At 37.3% G+C, this 23,510-nt stretch overlaps 1 protein-coding gene across 1 annotated transcript in view; it reads left to right on the top strand.

Annotated features, from left to right (window-relative positions):
* The window catches only part of LOC129368240 (testican-2-like), a 40,466-nt gene extending 17,053 nt beyond the window's left edge, over positions 1-23,413 (top strand). The window contains exons 2-10 of the mRNA XM_055043143.1: positions 5,681-5,726; positions 12,390-12,504; positions 15,327-15,435; positions 15,902-16,010; positions 17,150-17,269; positions 17,358-17,576; positions 19,283-19,345; positions 20,202-20,336; positions 21,008-23,413. Coding sequence (XP_054899118.1) covers positions 5,681-5,726; positions 12,390-12,504; positions 15,327-15,435; positions 15,902-16,010; positions 17,150-17,269; positions 17,358-17,576; positions 19,283-19,345; positions 20,202-20,336; positions 21,008-21,153 — 1,062 coding nt within the window. The 3' untranslated portion in view covers positions 21,154-23,413. The remainder of the gene's footprint in view (positions 1-5,680; positions 5,727-12,389; positions 12,505-15,326; positions 15,436-15,901; positions 16,011-17,149; positions 17,270-17,357; positions 17,577-19,282; positions 19,346-20,201; positions 20,337-21,007) is intronic.
* Positions 23,414-23,510: the final 97 nt, after the last annotated feature.

The following is a 23,510-nucleotide window of genomic DNA, read 5'->3' as shown; positions in this document are numbered from 1 at the left end:
TATTATATGTTTATAAAGAAACATGAAATGTCTATCAAAGCTGTTTAGCTTTTCTTTTCTGCATTTCATGGAATTCTGGAAGAATTATATCGCTTCAAAACATAACATTGTCTATTTTCCATTATGTCATTACTTTTTCGTTTATTTTGAGCTTTGAAGTTTATGTCTTTCTTCATTTTGCCTTTGAAAATATTGGTTTATATGGCCTGATGTTATTTTTGATGCTTTTTGGCAACTTATGACAGATTCTCTTTGTTCAGTAGTTTATTATACTGTCAAATGGTCCAGAGCTAATCTCTGGGCTTGCAGAAACATTCTGTCAGCTTAAAGAACTTGTAAAATAGATGTCATTATTTTAGACATTATTATATGGAACCAAATCCAGTGTGTCACAGTGAGTAACTGGAGCACTGCGAGCCAAATCCCATTACAAACGGCATTGAACTTCATATCTTTCAATGAGACAGACATGCAGTTAAACGGTTTAGGAGCAGCCCTGCTGCAATCATGCTGAGCTGGGATCCAATGTGCATAAACATTTTTGATGTCAGTGCTCGTGATTAGAATGTTTTTTTTTTTTTTTTTTTTTGTGCTGCAGCACTGGCTGAGGTTTGCGGCTGGCAGGTTGAGGGGTTTTTAGTGGTATTTATGTCTCCAGCAGACAAGGCCCTGGCAAGGTGAGCTAGACGTTAACTCAGAGGAGTGCAGTCAGGCTTGCGGCCAAACGTTGTCAGCCTAATGCCGGCAAGCAGTCCAGGAGGAGCAGTCGCAGCATCTGGATAGTCAAGCTCCATTAGGCTCCTGACTCTGTTTTACACCGGCTTGCGTTACAGCCTTGTTGACAAATGGCAGGAGAGGTGGTATGTATGATATGAATCAGCTCGGGGGACCTCCAGCATGAATATCATTCCCCCTCCGTTGCTCCCTGATCTTTCCCCTCCCTCCTTAGCTGTTGTCGAGGAACTCTTGCAGCTGCCTCCCTGGGATTCATGGGGACAGCATTAACTCTTAACCTTGGTGAAGGACTACTCACAGCCTCCGTCCTTGCTGTCACACTGCTGCTGACAAAAGAAAAGGACCTCTGCATTTAAACCCTTTCTTGGTCTTATTTCAGTGCAGGCAACTGCAAAATCCATGCAGCTAATTAACTAAGTACATCTGATGTAAGGGTTGAGCATCTTTGATGTAGTCTTATTCTCTGCCTTATTGCTGTAATATTCCATTATTGCCAGTGCTCTATAAAGTTATGTTCATGGGAAATTTCAGTATTTGAGCTTTTATTATTAATGTCAATGTCAAGATGCAAGTCTGACAGTGAGCTTTTCTGTATGATATTTTGACTTTTGCAAATTATAAATACATTATGTTTCAGGAAACTTTATGTCAGATTAAATGTAGAAAGCACATTTAAGCCAAAACAAAGAAAAGTGAGGAAGACGCCATGCATGACTAAAGAAAAGAGAAGGGAGGCAAGGCAATAAAAATGGCAGGTAACTGTACATATATAACTATAATATACAAATACATAATTTGTGTATATTTTTATACCTTTTTGGTCGCTTCACTGCAACTGCTTTATTTATTGCAGTTGTAAAAAAGAAAATAGAATAAATCGCTCTCACATGCTTGACTTGAAGAGTGTGTTTCCATTGTGTTTGTGAATCCAGAGCAGTAGTAAAACAAATAAAGCAGTGAAAAACAGCTAAAAATAAACCCCGGAGCAGACTGCCCTGCTTCATCAGTTCCCTCCTCAAAGTTACCACCAAATAAAGAAACTTTGGAAACAAAATGTCAAGTATTGATTCAAAGCAAACAAACAAACAAAAAAAACCCTTCTGACTTGTTAAATTAGTAATTAGTAGCAGCAGCAGACCTCAAAGTTTACAATAACTCCTTATGTAGAATCAGAATCAATGACATACCCAAGCTCTTTATTTTATGGCTTGAGGCAAAGTTGCATTTGTTCTCTACTCTTATTCATGCTGTTTACAGAGCCACACAATTCCAAATCTCAAGACTGTAACAGAGTAGAGCATAAAATTACCCTCTATGTGGACAATGTTGTTCTTTATTTGGATGATGCTGAGCTAACTCTTTCAAAAGTGATCAGTTTCCTTTGCAAAGAATACAAGTCACTTATTGAAAAACCAAAAGCTCTTACACGTTAATCAGTCTGTCAAAGACTTAATCAATCTGAATGAGATAGAAAAGGAATCAGTTATAACTTACACTTTCACCATGTATTAGTGCATATATGTCATAGAATGTGATGTTTTATAGTGTAGTTTAATGAAGCAAACCATACAATCTTGTGTTTCTCTTAAATACACTGCTTTTCTGGAGGATAAAACACACAAGGAAAGGCTGAGGTGGGTATTGATGTGTAATGCCCTTGGACTGAAGCCAGGGAGGTGAAATGGGATAAAAGGGAAACCGTCACTGATATGTTGACTCAAGGTTATCCTTTAAAGAAGCTACATCTCTCTGTCGTCAATTCTTTGTTTAGTCTGTTCTTGCCGCTACGATAGAAAAAACATCCCAGCTTCCCATTGAATTTAAAGATTCCTGTCCATTCATCCCTGTGTTCTCACGAAGCTTACAGTAGTTACAGCTAAAACACAACTTCTGAGCTGGGTTAGACTGTTACCTTCTGGGATCCAATCACAGACAGAGAATGGAGTCCACTCTTGATCAGCTGCCAGCTAATAGAAGTGGCAGCTGATCATTTTCAGTTAATAGGTTCAAATAATCCCCTGTGAATGTCTTGTACAATCCCTGGAGACTACATGTATTTGCAATCAGTGTGTTGTGGTCTGACAGCTTAACTCCTGCTGTGGCCAAATGGCTCTTTACATGCTGAACAGTAGCAACAATAAATCTGTCATAAATTCTAACATGATATATTTTTTTTCTTTTTCCATTCCCTCCACGCTGCTGGTTTCTGCCACAGGAAGTTGAGGTTAGTCTCTCCTTGTGCTTTGTTTCGCGTTGTACTGTTCAGTGCCTTGCAAATGTATTAATACGTCTAGAACTTTTTCTCATAAACGTCAATGTATTTTTAAAATATTTTTTCTTTTTACAATTTAAATTGACAAACTACCACCAAAGGGAGTAAGTGAGAAGTGGAAGGAAAATGTTGACATGGTTTTTACATTTTTACAAATGTGTGCAAATATCCGTCTTTACTTTAATGCCACTAAACAATATCCAAGACACTCAAGACAACAACCCTACACAACCAAAGCTACAATTAACTGATTAAGATAAAGGATAGCGTTCATAGAGTGGCATTGGAAAAGTCCAGTCCAAAATGTAGCTGAGAATCTGTGTTTTAAAATTAATGTCCACAGATATTCTACATCCCATCTGTTTCATAAAGATGAATGAACAGGGTTTTTTTTTAATAAATAGATGCGCCAAGCTGGTTTTCAACAATTCCAGTTGCTGGAATTGTTGAAAAAAAAAAAAAAAAAAGGTTACATGAAGTACTGAAGCAGTTCTGCTGAATATACACACATCAGAGTTTTCAGATTTTCATAATTCATAAAAATTCTGCATCACTTTCCTTCATCTCCACAATTATGCATTGCTTTGTGTTGGTCTATCACACAAAATCCAATAAAAACCATTGACGTTTATGAATGTACCACAACAAATGTAAAAGAAAATAAATAAAAAAAGTTCAAAGATAAATACGATTGCAGGGCACGGTATGTGTTTGTTCAGTCACGTCTCGCAGGCTGCCTGATGGGTGAGAGATAATTCTTTTTAAAGCACAAACACACACCCAAATCAATATAATACAGCATATATTTCTGCCGCAGTGGAGTGCAGCCTTTGACTCCAATTCAGCTGCAACACAAACACATCCAGAGTTAGGCGCATTAAGATGCAAAACACAAACAGCTAAAAAAACTTACAGCCAAAGTCGAACTCACAGATGCTTCACTAATGATGAAATAATACGAAACACAACTCATGAATAAGAATGTATTCTTTCTAAGATGGAAACTGTAATATCAGGGATGAAAAAAAAGGTAAAAACTCAAAGCATATTCTTTTTATCTCTCACTCTGTTCACGGTATTTGGAGCTGCCTACTGGGTGTTCTTGTTCAGCTTGACTTGAGAGCTCAGTCTCCGTATCCCCTCACCAGAAAAAGTCTGAGCTAAAATGATCAGACCTGATCCTCTGGGTCCTTGCTAGGACTTGTGCCAAATAGTAAGCAGTTGATCCTCGCTGTCCTGACAGAAGGAGAAATGGGTCAGAGTGGATGAAAATGGGGGAAACAGAATTTCATTCCGGCACAACGCCTTCAGGGACAACTTAAAAAAATGTGTTCGTTTGCAAATATTCCCTTAGCAAATATTCCCTGTACACGGAGCAGGAGTGGTGATGTATTTAAAGTTCAGAGCCTGGCTTTGTGAAGATTACTTTAGCTTAGAAACTATGACTGCATTATTCAAAATGTGTTTAGATCTTCATTCTTTACCAGGGAATATAAACAAACCTCTTGCTAAAGATCCTCAAGATCCCTCATGTTTGCTCAGTTTCTATTCTCTGACATGTTGCCAAGTCAAGTAGTCAAGAAGGGAAGTGCTTCAACATGTTAGTCAACACAAGACATACTTGCAAAGGTGTATAACAACTGAACCTTTTTACGTTTGTTTTATTTGAGTCTTACTCCATAGACGTAGCAGAAAAATAGTAGGAAATGACAAATTATTGTCAATTTTTTGTAAATTCAAGCTGTAAAGTATGACGTTTGTCCTCCTGAGTTAATATATTATAGATTATCTTCCTTCCCATTGAAATCCAAGGCAGTTGCATGATAGCGGGATGTAGTTTGGAAGGGAACAACATCCTGTGTCTGTTAAAAGCTGCTTGTTTGCATATAAGACCAGCTTTGCCTACTCCACTGCACACTAGGGTACGATTAGTTGTAGCTTCATGTCAAGTCAATACTAAAACACCAGGAGGAAACTCAGCTTAGAAAGTTTGCTTAGGTTTGTTGCTCCAGCCGCAGCTTCTGTCGTTGTATCATTATGGACAATAACAGGCAAGGTTTTATTAGTTTTCTTTTCTAGTGTCCATTCCCCCAGCCTTCCTCAAAAATGTATGGTTTTCAAGACTTCTTTAAAAAGAAATCTGACAAGGATAGCAGGCATTTATGTTCAGCTCCACCCCAAAGACATTACTTTGTAAGAGCAAAATGGCACAAACCCATTTAGGAGAGCTGGAGATCTCAATTTAATTTAGGTTTGGACTTTAAATAGGCCATTTGAATGCCTGAATATATGTTCCTTTGTAACTTCACCACAGTCATTTCGGGTCTACCATACTGTTGTGAGGTAAACCTTTGCAGTATGATACCGTCATCCTTCAAGGTGAGGACTGCGTATCTAACATGTTAGTTTTCAGCCACATACAGCGTTTTAAACATCCATCCACTTGAGAAAACCTACACATTCAGTGGGAAACATGCAAACTCCCTTCTGCATAATAACTTCAGCAAATGAAGTCAGCTCTGAATGTTATTTGTAGCATATGGCTCACTTCTTATATATTCTTTAATTATGTATGCTTTTCTGTATTTCTATTATTGCTTGAATGAACTTCCTTGTTGTTTCTTTCTGGCATAAATAATTAAATCGAATAATGCAAATATTTTTGTTTTACAGGACGACTACATCAGAAATGCCGAGGAGACCACCGGCTCTGACGAAAGTGAGTAGCAAAAATAAGTTCTTTATTTGCTCTTAAAGGGCATTTGACGTGTTCTTTTACAGAGACTGTAAAAAGCATTTTACAATAATATACACTATTATTAAGACAATTATGTTATATAAAAAAAGCAAAAGTAAAATATCTTGCCATTATGCATAATTTCTGGGAAATAAAGTGGCATGGCACCTATTATGACAGCATTGACTTCTTTTAGTACTTGCTGAGGTCAGACAGCTGGATTGGAGCACTTGGCTATGGTGTCTGAGCTTTGTTGAGGGTGAGAACACAACTGTGATTCAGAAAAGTAGAGGTTGTGCCTTCAGTTGGATCCATTAGTAAGAAAAAAGCCAGCTATAATTGCTTTTGTTGCTGAGAGCTCAAGTCAGAACTCCCACCAGGCTTCATTTTCATCCACAGGGGTCGGTTCCATGCTGAGAAAAAGAAAATCTCACCTTTCGAAATTCAGCTGCGGAGGAGGAACAGAGAACATGTGAATGTGAAGTTTAGCAACCAGAAAAAAATATATATATATATTATTTACCTTGGGCATTTAGAAAATTTACTCACAGATAAATTTTCACAGATTTCCTACTTTCACAAATAGTCTTTTAAAGACACTTAAGGAACTTCATATGCAGAAAAAAGAAATTATTCTCCAGGTGAATGACATTTCAATCACCTCCAAACCTCATTAGCGTTCCTTTTCTTCTGGTTTGAATTGCTACTTGAAGTGTACCAATGAAACAAATGGTTACATTTTGGAAGTTTTCAGCAAATCTGAATTTACTTAAGATATTTCTGAAAAACATCAGTATTTATGCGCAAAGATTTAATTGCAAAATGCAAAATACAAAATGTAAATATTATGCAAAATTAATAGATTTCAATGATGTTGCTTAAATGAAGATTTCAGACAAAATGTAATATAAAAAGTTGTTACACAGTCAACTTAATCACCAAATAATAATAATAATAATAACAATAATAATAATAATAATAATAATAATAATAATAATAATAATAATAATAATAATATAAAGCATTTAGAAAAAAAAATGCCCGATGGATGCATAGATGTTAGATAAATCTATAGACCTTTGACGTCAAATCAGCAGCTACAGTGTGTTATGTAAAATGTTTTCTGATCCACTACTGTCCAGGAATATTTATGCTCTGCTGGGTCTAATGGATCTGACTTTCCTAAGCAGAAGATTGCCCTCAAGGATTGCTTCCTACTTCCAACATATCAATGTCAGAAATGGCTAAAATAAATCAATAACTAAAATATTTTGCTTCAAATCTTTTTAGCTATTTCACAACCTATATTTTCATACCTATATTTTTCTGGTTTGAACAGAATGTCAAAGCTGATCTTTAGAGAGTTTAATGAGGTTGAGATCAGGGATCAGGACTCCTGGGAGGTCAGCACATCCTCACCACTCCAACCATTCTGGATTAATCTGCAATAAATGTTTCAAGGATTTCATCTCAACATTTCAACGTCACCATCACACTATCTGCACCATAAGCTCAAATATGCATGATCAATACATAAATATTCATAAACATCCAGAGTCATGTAGAATCTGATTGCTTCTTTACCATTTGTATCCAAGATTTTTCACAAAGGAGGAATTAATTTGTTTTTCAGAGCCGATTTTGACCAATTATGAGGCTGAAACTTAGTACATCCATTAACATAGTTAAAGAACCAGTTTAATGAGCTTTGCTATGGAAATTAACAAAAGGTGATTTCTAAAAGAAGACATCACAAAGTGATGATCATGTTCAAATTCCATGTTATGCAGTCTGAAAAAAAAACAAACATTTCACACATGTATCCATGTTGCTGGTTTCAGCTGCAATGTTTCCAGTTTAGCTTCAGGTAAGATGTTGGGTGGTTGCTTTGCTTATACAACTGTTCAGTTTTACTCTCCGTCCAGCTTTGAGCTCATTCTTTGAAAGGTCAGAATCATAAACTGTGTCATCAATCATTTCACACACACACACCCAAACACGCACACCTTTATGTGTGCTGCTCACATTGCAGCTAATTAGCAAACCCTTTTCAGTAAGACTCTGCTGAATGGGGAGTGCTGGAGTGGTGGGGTCTGACTTAACACCCCACTCGCGCTGCCTTAAGATGGAATTTTTTCCACTCATCTCTCAAAACAACAAGAGGAATAACTTGTGTAATCCTGTAAAAAAATAAATAAAAATGCCTTGCTTGCTGGAGTGTGGGTGGTGTTCATTTGAATACGATTGATTTCATCCCCCATCACAGCTCCCTCTGGGACTAATTCTGCAGATCTAATTGATCAAAGACGTCTTCTTTGCAAATTTCCCAAGACAGGAAAGACTCCTATAAGGTGTAGTAGCAGACCTGCAACAAAAGACACATCAGAAAATTTCAGCCTCTGGCTGCCTTTCAAGTGAGCTGATTGAGACATCAGCTCAACAGATTGCATTTAAGGAATGCTCCAAAAGCCTGATGCTTTGACTTAACAGACGAGCTGCCATTCTTGACCCTGACATCTTTTGTGTGAACCAATTTTACTTCTTTTGCTTTTTGAATATTTTAGCAAAAATGTTCTGCTCTAGTTTCTATAACTTTCACAAATCGGAGAACATATCTCATGAGCTGACAGTCTAATGGGCCTGTCTTCCTTAGACTTTAATATTTTAGAAGCACAATGAGTGACCAAACGTTACTCCATTTGCTAAATGTTCTCCATTTAGTAAATGGAAAACAAATGGAAGTTGAATGGGTCCACTGATGAGTCCAGGTGCCATGTTGATATTTGGGGATTCTGATAGAGAAACATGTCAGAAAGAAATATGAAATGCAAAAGCAGATGGACTATAAGCATTATTATCATGAGAGAAAATGGATGCAGTGTTCTAGTGCTAGTAAAAAGTATTGACTCCTTTGTAGATTTAATATCTTTTTTGACACTTAAATGTTTCAGATCATTAAACATACTTTGAAATCAGTCATTTGTCAGGCTGGTACAATCTATTTCAGTGAATTTTAAATTTTACAACTTTGAAAGCCAGACCCAGGCCTAATTGCTTCCGAAAGGGAACTTTGCTTTCAAAAACGTGTGGCCAAACAGTGGATCAGCTGCAAGGATTTCTTATTAAAGCAGTTTGTGAGATTAGATAAAATCTGTCTGACTTTGAGTTAAATTTTTCCATGTGGAATAAGAATACATAAATTATGTTTATAATGTGAAGCTACTCATCACTATAAACATGAGTAGCTTCACTGTAATAATAATAATAAAAACCATCTGTAATAACTTTTTTTCACAAGAACAAACTGCAAAATTGTGAGGAGTTATGACAAAAAAAGTGAAGTCAGAGTTCATCAAATATGCCTGTTAGGAGAAAGTGTTATGTCCCAATCAACTAAACAAAAAAAATAAGGGATTTAGGATTAACCTGGGCAAAAAGTGCATTTTATACTTATTATCTATGATCATTTAGATGCAATTTTCTACACAGTTGAAAAGATAAATGCCCTGCAGTGAAACTGCAAATGAAAAAATTTACCTCTTTAAAGCTTCTGACTCATATTTTCCACAACATAATAGCACTAAATAAAATTTTAAACAGCAGGATGCATCTAAAATATCTGTCTCTGTATTATAGCATCGTAGTGCTGCATTCGACACACATGAGAGCATACCAAACGACTCTAAAAGACGGAAAAGATAAACAGACAGCATTATTAAAGGCTGCTTCAAATCTTTCTGGAAACATTGGAAATATTTTGTGTCATTAGGTAGATATAAACCGGAATAACCAGATATCACGCGTTTCATTCTTTGGTCAGTTTTATTCTCTGCTTCCCCTACTTCAGATCATGAAGTACAACAAAGTCTTTTACAACACATATTCTGATTATACACACGTCTACATATATATTACCCGATAAGCCCAGTCCACTACAGTTAAAGCTGAAAATATTACAATTTATAGTCGTTTTCTCATAAAGCTCAAAAATACCTGTATCAATTTCTTTTTTCCTTTTCGAAGATTCCATTTTTAAAGCTTGTGCTCTATGAATAAAATCTGCCATCAATTCATAATGAGCTTTTGTATTGTATATTTTAAAAAGAAAATAATGGACTGACAAGACTGAAAAAGTCTTGAATGTTTACATGAACAATGTGTAGGAACCCATCTTAAAGATATAACTCAGCAGCCAGCTGTGTTTAGATGTCTGCCTGTACAGGACTGGATAGATCCACTCACCTAACAAATAATTAACAAAAAGCCCCATTTTAATGTTTTATAGATTTGTTTTATTTGGCAGTATTTTATGTTGGAGAGGTTTGAGTAAGGTTTGATGGGGTTTTCATTTAAGACTGCTAATTCAGGTAGTCCAAGGGCCAAATTTGCTCATATGTACAATGAAATTTGTTTATTGTTCCTCTTTTGACTGTAGATTAACTGGGATTAGCTGTGATGTTTCTCAGGAGCCGATGAACTGGATGCTTTAGATGAATTCCAGTTTAAACAATTAATAAATGTGCTACTAGCAGGCTCTTTCAGCAAATGGTGCAATAAGTAAATCAGCTATTTGATCACTAATATGTGGATTTGCACCATATCATAATATCACTTCAAAGATAAATAACTCACCTTTGTCCAATATAACAAGATAAATAATAAAAAAATGTTTTACGTAAGACAGTTTATTAAATTAGTGGAACTGTGAAGTAGCTATAAGATTAGATAGAGAGGAGATCAAGTGTGTATGCTTTGCAGAATGTAAATACTTTACTTTGAAATGTCCGAAAGATTGCCAATATTTTATAATCCAGTGTTTTACATGAGAAATAGAACTAATGAATGAATGCCTTCAGCCTGCTGTTATTTGCTTAAATCCCATCCTTTGTTCAAAGGTTCCAGGCAAAATAAACAGGTGATACTCCTCGGTACTTCCCACAGTAACAACTTCCACACAGAAGAGTTTTGCCATGTATATATATATATATATATTTTTTTTTTTTTTTTTTTTTCTTGTTAGAAGAACTCAGCAACAGTAAGTTTTTTTGGAACTCAGCTAGAATTGAGACCTCATTTCTCTATATATTACACAAGGATTTCATCAGCTGCCATCCCCCAAAGCATTAAAATGATTATTTTTATTCTACACTTGCAATCCAATTCTGGGTTAAGTCTTGCATGATTAACAAAAAAATCTCTAATTAAAGCTTTTAAAAGGCTAATAGTCACCTAAATGTAGTTTTTATACATCTATTAAAGGTGGTCTGGAAGTATTAGTGAAAAAATTGATAACTGGAATGAAAATAATGCATTCAAAAGGGGTTTGAAAAACCCTTTTTGAACGGTTTTTCAAAAAGGGTTTTTCAAAAAAGACCACATTTCCTAATTAGGCTGAACATTTTTGCACATTTGTTTAAAAGAGGATGAATAAAAAGCACTTTCTCTGAATGCATCTACATAATTATGTCTTGAAGTTTGCTTAAAATTGCTGCAACATTTGTCAGTGTTAAAATGTACCATGTAGTGAAGCATGTGTAAGAACAAGACAAACAAACGCTCATGGTTAGGCAAAAGGTAATCATGCAAAAACACCATGAACAATTTATATTTTCTTATTACCTCAAATAATGCGTGGGTTCTTCAGAAGGTTTTCAATTTCATTCTATCCAGCTCCTTAAGGTGGTACCTAGACAGCAGATCTGCAGAAATCTGGCTTTCCGCCACTTGTTTAATGTCCAAGTTGAATGAAACAGCTGCTTGAAGCTGACTCAGGATTTCACAGTTTAAATTTCTCTGAGCGACTGCCAGTCACTTTTAATTTGATCTAGAGCCTCTGAGTTTTCTGAGGCGACAAATGGACTGCGAAGGTGCGACATCCACTTTCCAGTGGCATTGACCGTTGGCTGAGGCAGGTGGAGGATGCTGTGCTATTTCCGTCTCGGTCTATCAGTGGAAAAGAGGCTGGCATTGAACCGCTTTACTCTCTGAAGCGATAGGGGGGGGGGAAGAAAGATGTGGAGAAGAGAGGGTGGGAGTCTGTAGGGAAGAAAAAAGGGAATGCATGAGACGTAGATGGGAGTGTTTGTTTCTGTATGAGAGAGAGGAGGCAAGATGGGGAAAGACAGTGATGAGTTGACATGGGGGAAGTGAGATGTGGCAAGCCGAGAGGAGAAAATGCTCAACCAGTGCTGTCAGGTTTCCTTGCAGTCAGAGACAACTGCCTGAGACTGCAGGCGTTGCTACAGATGATGTGCCGCCTCACTAATGACAACCGGGCGTCAATGTTTTTGGCATTGCAGACAATTGGCTCATTTGTGAGCACTGCTGGAATTATTTTTCACCGCACAATTTCTGATTTCCGTTGCAATTTGCTTGCTTGTATAAAACATAGTTTTGTGAGAATGAAAGATTATTACAGGCAGCGTATTGAATAAACATAAATTGATAATGCTGCACGAAGAAATGGCAGCTCTCCTTTTTTTGCGGATTCTCAATCATTCCCCTGAACACTTGCTCCTTGTCAAAAAGAACAAACAGCAACAACGTGTCTCTGCTTTTCTGAAGATAAAAACAGAGATTTTAAACTTTTTAGCTGTGACTGACAACTCTGTATCTAAAATGTTGATTTTTGTTATGCATTCACAGCTGTCGACACCACTAAGGACCCCTGCCAGAATGTGAAGTGCAGTCGGCATAAGGTATGCGTTGCTCAGGGCTACCAGAGGGCCACATGCATCAATCGCAAGAAACTGGAGCAGAGGTACGAAAGGTTTCAATCCTTGAATAAGAATGGGCCTCGGTTTATGTCTGCAAAAGATGATGTATAATCTGAGTCAACAAGTAGTGCATTGCCAAAGTATTAATCCCCTCTTATAACATCCTCCACATTGTAACAACTACAAACTTCAGTGTGTTTTCTTGGGATTATATGTGACAGACCAAAACAATATATATAAACCATTCTATTGCACAATGTACATATACTGCTGGGTTTGGTGGACAGCTTAAGAAAACTGCAGAATGTCTCTGGTGTCTGTTTAAAAGAGTCTGAAACTTCAGAAACACTGTGAGGGGAAAAAAAGTAAATCTTCTGAAACCGTGATATTGTAAAAACATGATAAACCATTTATTCTTAGAACTATTGCCAAAACAGATGCAGTGCTGGAAAAAAGAACAAAGCACTGAGTTTTGATTTGGTCATTCTGTTTCTGTAGATTTATATTCCTGGATTGAAGAATATTTGGAGATATGCATGACATTGCATGAGGAAATGTTATAACTTGTCACGCTAACTACAAATTGAGCTTGAACAAGCAAAACTTACCAAATACCACAACTCAAAAGAACAATGATCCCAAACTCCCAGAAAAACTGTCTTTTACAATCAATATGCACACTGATATTAAGTTTCATAAATGGTACTGACCTCAACCCCATTAAAAATTCATAAACACTGCTAGAAAGCTGAGTCATGCCAAGACATGAACAGATTTAAATGAGTCCGGCAAGAAGAGCAGCCAAATATTTAAGTCAGAATCATTCCAGCAGCTTCTTAATGCTTTATAAAGAAGTATTTGGGTTTTCTACAACAGGACATTTTATCCTGATATATCAGGGTTCATATATAATTTTGAAACAGTTTGATTTAGAGAAAAATCCACAATACATTCTATACTCACATATTTATTTTATTAATAAAAATCAGTGATTCCACCTTGGAAATATAACTTCCATCTACTATCTAGAGTCTAGTGTTGCTGGGGAGCTGGTGCTTTTCTCCTGCAGCTATTGGGCAAGAAGTGGGGTCAACCCTGGACAGATCATTAGTTCTGTCACAGGACAACACAGGACAAGCAACCATGCACACACACTCTCACACCTAAGGATGATTTAGATTGAAATTAGATTGAACCATCTCCTCTGCTATGCAGCCCACAATTAATCCCCTCAAAATTGACAATAGGAAGTTTATGCTAAAGATGATTGTATTTAAACCTTTGCACGGCACTGCGGCACCTGCATGTAGGTTTCTCTCTCCACAAAGAATCTTTCCTGTTCAGTTGTAGACATCTTTTTAAAGGCATTTATCTTCCCCTGAGCTCATTTGTCCCACTTTGATTGAGAAGCAAATGAGCAGTGTTGCCGCCTGAAACGAATTAATGGAGTGAATTATTACTACCTGAGAAATCTATCTGCAGCGACAGGCGTTTATCTTTTTCAATAAAGTGCATCATGTACAGACTCGCTGCTGAGCAGAGGGTAGGGGTGTGTGTGGGGGGAATGTGTGTCGAACGGTGGGTAATGAGCGAGAATGTAGCTGCACCAAATCATCGCAGCACCAGTAAACGACAGCGACGATAGCAGCTGAGCCTGATGCTGCTACCTGCTAAACATGAGGACTCTCGGTTTGTTGGCTGTCATGAAAACCAGAAAAAGGACAAGCTGTTGAATATTTGACCTGTTCAAACAAATTACAAAATTTTCTTCTCACTTGTATCTGATTTAATTTCACACTCCTAAGAAATATATCTGCCTTGGAGGTTTGTGGAGTGGGATTATTTCTCACTGGCAAAAACAGTTGAGGAAACAAGTTAAACACGAAAAGAATTTGGTTGCAGTCAGGAGAACAATCAGACCAACAACTGCAATGTAAATAGTTCTGTTGGCAAGGAGTTTATTCTCTGACTTGATAGGATAGCATCATGAAGCAGTGTTATGTAATCAGGCAGTCGTGTTTTGACTTTGCGTGATGCTGGTTCATCGTATGGAACCAGTTTGTCCATCAGGACACTCACATCAAATCACAAAAAAGCCTCATTCATTATTTTTGCTTTGAATGTTAGAGATGTAAAAAAATCTGCACATTTTATGCTAAAATTAATTTTTTTTTGGAATGTAAAAAAAAAAACAGCAACCTCCAATTATAGAAATTCTGATGAGAGTGGGATTTTTAAAAATTAATTTTGATTTAATATTTGACAATTCTTCTTATCAGAATTGGTAGAGAACAACCCGAAAACCTTTAAGCCTGAGGCTTACCATAAACTGGGACATTCTGGAGAAACTGTGCACAGTGAAATAAATTTAATATTAGCAGAGTGTGTGGAGGCATAAACCAAAAAGGAAAACTGAGAACATTATTCCATCAAACATGGTGTTGGCAGCATTGTGCTGAGGTTAATTTAACTGGCAGTGGTAATGGTTGAAATTTAAATGAGCTTCATGGTTTGTGTTGAGAAAACTGGTCTGAAATTTATTAAAATGTTTGCCTAAAACTTGTTGATAACTACAATGTGTGTGGTTTCTCCACATCTTGCTTAGGGATATTTAACCAAGTATTGTTAAATTTATCTATTGAATACATTGTATAATTGTCATCCTGTTTCAATAAGAGAAAATTTACAAATGTAACTTTTAGAAACAGTTTCCACTCTAGAAGAAGAAAGGCCGAAACAGATATTTAAAAGCCCAAACAGTGCATATTCTAGACAGCGTGGAGGGTTTGTAACCTTTTGACCTAGACTGTTTTTTTCAGATGTGACTGCGAGAAAGAGTATCTTTTTTTTGTCCTCTCATCCTCAGAGTTAAACAGTCAGGACAGCAAGAGCTACATGAAAGCAGCTGCAAGCCTTGCCCTGTTGCTGCATCTTCACCAGTATGTGGCTCCGATGGACACAACTATGCTTCAGAGGTAAGAAAACACACACAAATGCACACTCACACTCACACACACACATATATATATATATAAGATAAAAGGGATGGCGGCTGTGTCAACTCCTTAAATAATGACATGAGGACTAGTCAAGTGGAGTTTCCTGCTACGCTGACACGTACGTGGGCGCACCAAGGCGGCAGTCCATCACTGCTCACAGGAAGACATGTGAAGCGGGCTGAGCGAGGCCTTATGATTAATGGGAGGCGTTGTTTTAGAACAGCATCACTGTGGACCATCCGCCGGCAGGACTCTATTGATTTACTGGGCACTTTTTAATTTTGACCTTGCATGAGGAAGACAGCAGAAAATGACAGCTCATTCTTGCTGCCGTTCCTTTAAGTGCAGTGTCTCGTCTGAATGAACAATCTCGCTTTCCTGCGGTCAGCCTCATAAATATTTTATCTCCATTCGTGCCTTTCTCGCCCTCCCTCTCTCGCAGTGTAAGTTGGAGCAGCAGGCTTGCCTCACAGGTAAAGACCTGAGGATCATGTGTTCTGGATTTTGCCCCTGCGCCGCCGCGCCTGCTGCAAACACTGACATAAGACGTGGCAAGTACCTTTCTTTTACCTGCTGCATTTTCATGCACCTCAGTTTGGGGAGTCTTTTGAACCAACATCTACCCTTAAAAAAATGTCTCTTTGTACACATGTGCACACATTTTACACTCTGATCAAGATTTTTGCAGGACACCAAAATGTTATGACATTAGATTGAGGTGAAATAATCTTTTCTATCTTCTGCAGAAAATCTTCCCTGAGATGTTAAGATCATATTTCTGACTGTCAGTCTGTCATTAGAAACTTATAATTTAGATGGATATATCTTTGTTGAAGTGAAATGATGTCATTCTGCTGGTTTAGAGCTCAGTAAGCTGTGTAATGAACAATAACTGAGAATGACTAAATTATAACTTTGATAGTGTGAAAGTGAATGTTGTTGTGGGCCACAAAAATTTGTTTTTCAAGGTTATTCACTGAACAATAAAATAAACATACAATAATTGAATAAAACAAGTGAAACAGTCTGGTTAATGTAAAAACAATTTCATTTTATGAGAATGAAGATATTTTTGAACCATAAATCTACTGCAGTTGTCTGATCAAATTCTGTACTTTTTAGGGAGGAGAAAAAAAAGAAATATATTTTGTTTCCTTTTCTCACTAGACAAATCCACTTAACTCTTGTTCCCAATGTGGCATCAATACTCACCAATACTTAGGGATTAATGTTAGCCAAAAGTTTCTCTTGCGGATTCCTGCTCTTTCTGTCTAGTAGTAATTAATTATTTAGAGTGTACACAATCTGTCAATGGACCCAAACACCATTGATTTGCTGAGGCTCAGGGGCATGTAAAAATGCCAATTGGCCAAACATATGAAATGTTACTTGATCTGCAGCCTGGTAGAAGTGTGTCTTGAAAGTGAAAGTGGATTTCGATTGGGTGAAAGTGATTTCCTATCTCAGAGTTAGTTGTAAAAATAATGTCTTGTCTGATTGGCAGACCAGTGGTCTGAATCAATCAAAAAACTACCACATAACAGTGCAGATAGCAAGCTTTTCTGTGTAATAAAATTGGTGTCTTTCACACAGAGTTTCTGTCTGCATTTATGGGATGTAGCTAAATCATTTTGCTGTGGAGAATCTGACAGACTTTTGATTCTTGGGATTTCCGTTTTTGTTCCTCCAGAGAGCTGCACCGGCCAGGATCTGGCTGACTTGGGCGACCGCCTCAGAGACTGGTTCCAGCTCCTTCATGGAAATGCGAAGCAGAACAACTCTGCCAAGCCAGGAGCTGGTGCCACCTCAGGTTAGAGAAGCTCCGAACTTGCAACTCCGTCGAACTCTTCCATGAAAACCGAAACAAACCATCGCTCTGCACTTTTTCTTCTAAACAGTGCTGGAAAAAAGCCTGGTAGCCAGCTGCAAGGACTCCATTGGCTGGATGTTCTCTAAGCTGGACACCAATGGCGACCTGTATCTGGACCAGACTGAGCTGGCCGCCATTAACCTGGACAAGTATGAGATCTGCATCCGGCCCTTCTTCAACTCCTGTGATAGCTACAAGGATGGGAAGGTCTCCACAGCAGAGTGGTGCCTCTGCTTCTGGAGAGAAAGTGAGTAAACATTTTGCGAGAGGAGAGCTGAAAGTAGGTAGTTTCATCTTCCTCTAAGATGAACAAGAAAACTGATTTCTTAAACAAATCCATTGCAGGCATTAAAATATGAGCACAGACTGGACAGAGTTAAGAAAACATGCTTTAAAGAAAGTTTGAGTGACAGAGCATTGCAAGTGTTCATCTCGTTTGAGTTTTTTCTATTTTACCACATACATATTTTAGTATGAACATGTTTTCCATGCATTGTATATATATTTCAATTTGTGTGTGGAATTAAGCAGGTGAATTCCACTGTCTGTTAGCCTGACCTACAGCCAGTCTAGGAGTTTGCTGCTTTGCGTCATCTATCTATTAATTCATTCTCCTACAGGTCTGACAAATGAACTCAGCATGATTAGAGGTTGAAATCCAAACAACAGGTCTCCTGATTGATTTTCTCCACTAACAAGTCCCCGAGGACTTTCTTCATCTTCTTCCTTCAACTTTCACTTGCAACAGAACCTTGGACTGAACAAATCCGTCCCTTTTTGATTGAAGTGTAACACAAGGTTGCAAGCTTGAGAGCATTATCTGCATTAAGTTATGATGTTCCATGATAATCTTCAGACATGTCATCACCCAAAATAAAGAATGTTTGCCTGTTATGACCTTTAATTTAGCAGCTCACCTAGTTTGTCTCCATTGATCAGGTATTTAATGAGCATTAGATTTAATTGACTACCTAATCGATTCTCAGAAACTAACTATTAACATAGATGAAAACATAGAAAGCTCTGTTCAGTGATGCTCCAATTAAGGACTTTTTTTTCTGATTTCTGATCATCAGATTTTGTGATGCTTTGACCTTGAGATTCCATTTTTGTTGATTGAGATGAATCTTTAACAGGAACAAACAGCAAAAATATTTCTAATTTCTGATGAAACTGAAAATGTAACTGGGTGTTATGATATGACAGTTATATTTTAGAAACAGAAAGGTTGTGTTTTTCTGTACACCTAAATTGAATTTACTAATACAGTAAAATCCTGCAGACTGTTGAACAAAGCTCTCTAGAATTTAAAACCAATTTGAAAAGAAATACGGCTTATTTATGAACGCCTGAATATGCCTCAGTATTTGCTTCTACTCGAAAATCTCAAAATGTTGAAATGTCCTTCTGTGACAGCATTTAAAATTTTTTTGTGGACAGTAATTTTTAAGAAAACAATAAGATAAAATCTCTAGTTTACAGTCTTGTCACTGTGTGTGTGTGTGTGTGTGTGTGTGTGTGTGTGTGTGTGTGTGTGTGTGTGTGTGTGTGTGTGTGTGTGTGTGTGTGTGTGTGTGTGTGTGTGTGTGTGTGTGGCAAGCTTGACATAGCTCTGCAGTTAAACAGGATTAAGCATGTTCTCTTTCTGTAAACTTCCTCAAATGCTTGCAAAGATTTGCCCCCTTGGTGGTTTTGACACAAAGTGTCCTCTTTGTTTCGACTTTTATCTAGAAGTGCACCTTGTTTCCTTATCTCACGTCTCTATCCGCATCCATATGTTCTTTCAACTGAACCCTCCTCGATCAATCACTCGCAGGGATTGAAATACAAGACTTCTTAAGCAAATCGATTCAGGCAAAATGTGTAATTATGAAGAGCATTGATTGAGATAAAGTTTGAGGAGAGCACTTTCGGTTTTTTGTCTGTCATCACTTTTTGTTTTGATTCTCGCAGAGCCGCCGTGCCTGGCCGAGCTGGAGAGGATCCAAGTGCAGCAGGCAGCCAAGAAGAAACCCGGTAAATGCATTATTTCTGCACGACGCTGTGAAGTTTGAGATGTGTGTTAAATCCTAAGCTTACATTTTGGACATAAGCTCATTGGGTAGTCATCTGAAATCCCTTCTGGGGCATGCCACCGCTATGCAAATGTGTGAAGTCACACCATTCAGCTGTGTTTGCCATCACACTCTCTGCAGATTTCCAGGTAAAATTGTGAAATAGAGGCTAAAGACAAAGACAACAAGCTGTAGGGGGCTAATTAAACAGATCACAAGCACACAGCAAGGATTAGGTCCTAATCAGGCTAGTGGGGATTAGAGGGCAGTGCTGGCTTTGGGAAAGACCAAGGTTAATGTAGACACTTGACTCCAGTAGAAACCCCACACTGCAGCATTTGCAGCAAATAACACGGCAGGAGATTTTGTTTTCAAAAGCAACTTATCCTGTGTCTGTTTTCACTTGTTTTTGCTGTTGTGGGTCAGGGAGGATCGGTGCCACCTAGAAAACTTTGCTCTGAGTTTGACAAGATTGTCCTGAGGGACGCTGAAGAAACAGAGCTCTGTCACAGAGGCTGTCTTTACGTTTAACATGCCACTCTCATAGCATAAGGAAACACAAACCATACAGACTTGCTGTGTAAGATGACGTCCAACAGCATAACAGAAAGGAATAAACAGAAATCCTTTGCTCCCTCTGTGATATTTTACGTGAGAAAAAAAAATCTGATATTTTTTAGCCAAACTACACAGGAAATGTCTGAACCTTTAATCATCAGTGTGAGCTAACGACAGTGGAGATCATCAGCATGCTTTTCATGCTTTATCTGGAAGCTGATAATAATAATGATAATAATAATAATAATGTAATGTTTTAGGCACCTATATTCCCAGTTGTGATGAGGATGGCTACTACAGGAAAGTGCAGTGTGATCAGAGCCGAGGGGAATGCTGGTGTGTCGACCTGCATGGAGAGATGATGGGCTCCAGAGTTCATGGGAACCCAGACTGTGGTAAGGCTTTGACAATTTGGAAGGTTTACTTCTTTTATTTTGATCTGTTACTCTTCATCCTAAATTACTTCTTCTTTTTGTTTTTGTTTTACTGATATAATGATTTATTGTCAAATCCTTTGTACTCAATAATTTGCAAACGTTACAATTCATATCTGTGTCTAATTTTTCTTTCAATATTTCTTAGAAGTTATGTCATGATCTCTGTGTGTTTGTCTTTTGTGTTTCTTGATATTTAATTTTTGTAATACTAGTGTCTATTCATATTTATTCAGTCATTTGTATTGCGTTTTACGGTTTACTCTTTTGTGCAATTGAATTAATTTAGCTTAGATCAGTATTAGTGTTTTCTGCTTGGTTTATAGTTCCTTTGAATTCTTAGTTCACCTCCTTTTCTGTAAATTAGTTTCCCTCCCTCTGTAACTTGTCTAGATTCAGATATGAACTCTATTTCGGTTTAGCTGACTTCCCCAAAAAGCTTCTCCCTTTCACAGAATCAGGGTACAGAAACAGTTTGTCGCCTGTTTTACAAGATTTGGTGGTTGGGCATCAGCTTTGTATTGTTGAGGTGTCACTTAGATAAACAGCAGTCCGTTCCTTTAAGTAACATTTAAAATACAAAAACTTGCTTTTAGAAAATGTAATGCAAATATTTATTTAATCTCTTCCAGATGAGGTAACTGGATATTCTGGAGACTTCGGTAGTGGAGTCGGATGGGAAGATGAAGAGGAGAAGGAGGCAGAGGATAACGGGGAGGAAGCAGAGGAAGAGGAAGAGGAAGAGGGCGAGGCAGATGATGGAGGGTACATCTGGTAGAAATGTCTGACCCTGAACAGAGAGTGCAGCAGCTGACCTAAAAGTCAACAGGCATGGCTCTCACCTTAAAGAGTGGATTTTGGAAAAAAAAAAAAAAAAAACTGGAGAGGAATGGAGTTATTATTGATCTTAAGGTGCCAGACAGGTTCAATAAGAAGACGATGACCAGTTATTTTTCTTTCTTAGATATGTGTAATTGCTTCAACCTTTACTCTGTTTTTGAGCAACAGAGCTTTGTGTTTTTCTGTCCTGAAAAAGGGGTAGCCACTGACTGTCGCGCCATTGGTAAGTAAAGTCCGTAAAAATTTGTATCTTGTATTATCACCATCTATGCATAGAGAGATTACAAGTAATTTTGTATTGTGTAAACAGTTGCTTAAGTATTAAAGTTGCCATTTCACTGGAAATGTTAGAGTCTGGGCATGAAGCAAACAGTTTGACACTTTGGGAGATAAGCTTATTTGTTTTCTTTAAAATAGTTAGATGAGATGATAAATACCACTATAAACAAACAAGAAACATTGGTAGTTTTTGTGCAAAATCATATTTTGAAGTGTTTTATGCCAGACATTGTAGAAAGTTACAACACCAAAATTGAAAAATGTTCTAGCAAACATAACTTATCAAAATCGGAGGGGATTTTTTTACACTGCACATCAAACAAGAACAATATACTGCAGTATTTACTAGGCTTTCAAAGTAAGTAGAATTAATTTTCTTTCAATTATAGGTCAAACTAATTCACCACAACAGCTACAGCATATGAATAACATTGATTATCCCATATTCTCTAGTAACTGATTGCACTGGATTGTATTTAGGGGTACCAGAGTAAACAGGGCTAAACATAAACACACATCCTACTTTTCATATTTGTATTTGACAAATATTAACAGTTATTATTGATAAAGTACATACAGAGTCAGTTACATCAACAACTACAGTGAGTATATTCATATGTCATCTAACTATATGCAGTAGCTTCATAGCTGATCTGTGGGAAAATAATCAGTGTGGTGTAGAAAGTTAAAATCCTAAACCTTTTTTGGGACATTTAAAACATTTTTGGGTTAAGTCCTTCATGTTCCAGACAGAAACTTCATGATACCAGCAGCAATTTTTTTAACAAGCAGAGATGCAAACTGAAATCTTGCGAGCTTCAGCGCCGTTTTAGTGTGCAAAAGTAGCTACTAACAGACAGAACTGAATTTTAGTGATGCGGCACGGCAAAGCTGAAACTGGAAGATAGAAAATCAGCATTTTAACACAATTTTTTAAGGTATTTTTCCTCGCAAGTGTGTTCCGTGATTTTGGGTATTCAAGATTAGCAACCAGAACACTGATTCATCCGGCAGTCCCTGAAATCCCACCAGTGTTTGCAGGATCACTCGGCTCAGAAAAGCTGTGGCTGTGCCTCTCTGCTATTGAATTGCTGGATGCCAGAAGTTATTTCCCGTTGGAAAAGTTGTCATTTTGTGTGTGGATCTTAAAAATGTGGCACTTTGTAAAAACGGCACACAGTCTGCATCTGATAATACACAAGGAAACAAAACTACAGTCTCAGAACCCAGTAGGTTCCATATAATTCCCAAAACATTGGCTATAAATGTCAAAATATCTAAAAAAGACAAATAAAAATGTTTACATCTACAATTACAAAAAGTAATCAGTGTTTTTTTAATCCCTGATTATTGAGCAAATAATCATATTTACTAAATTGTCAAACTGTTTCTTTAAAGATATTCAGTTGTTACGTACTTTAAAAATCAACATGTATATAATCCAGTGCACAAGTTTAGAGGATTTCAGGTTGCTTTGACTTGAAGCTGCCAAAAGTGACTGAGATGCACCACAAACCAACAAAGTCTTAAGTGTATGTTTTCTGAATTAAAATGGATGCACACAGCTTTACATGGCCTACTGTACATTTCCAGTTTGGGGAATCAAACTGCAAACACAATAGACGTTGCTGTCCTTTGCTAACTCTGACACCATGTTGAAGAATGTGCCACAACTGCTATTTTTCTGGGTTTGCGACTTGAAATACTGGATTTTGTGTTTGTAAAGAGAAAAAAAAAAGTGCATTACTTGAAGTTCTGTGTGTATACTTGAATTCACACTGGTTTTGTTTTCTATGAGGATATTGTTGCCATGTCTTTGTTCATGCTATCAACAGGGCAGATGTTTGTTTTTAGTATTGCATGTTAGTAAGAATGTACTTCTATGCTGAGCACTTTACAAATAAAGGCACTGGGGCCAAGCTGTGTTGTGGTGTCAAGTCTTTTATCACTGTTTAAGACGGAGAAGCAAACAGTGGAGGAAGAACTTTGTAATGAAAGCAACAAAATATATCATAA

This window comes from Poeciliopsis prolifica, unplaced genomic scaffold (genome assembly GCF_027474105.1).
Source record: "Poeciliopsis prolifica strain line A6 unplaced genomic scaffold, Auburn_PproV2 SCAFFOLD018, whole genome shotgun sequence".
NCBI lineage: Eukaryota > Metazoa > Chordata > Actinopteri > Cyprinodontiformes > Poeciliidae > Poeciliopsis > Poeciliopsis prolifica.
This window is presented reverse-complemented; position numbering and strand designations above follow the sequence as displayed.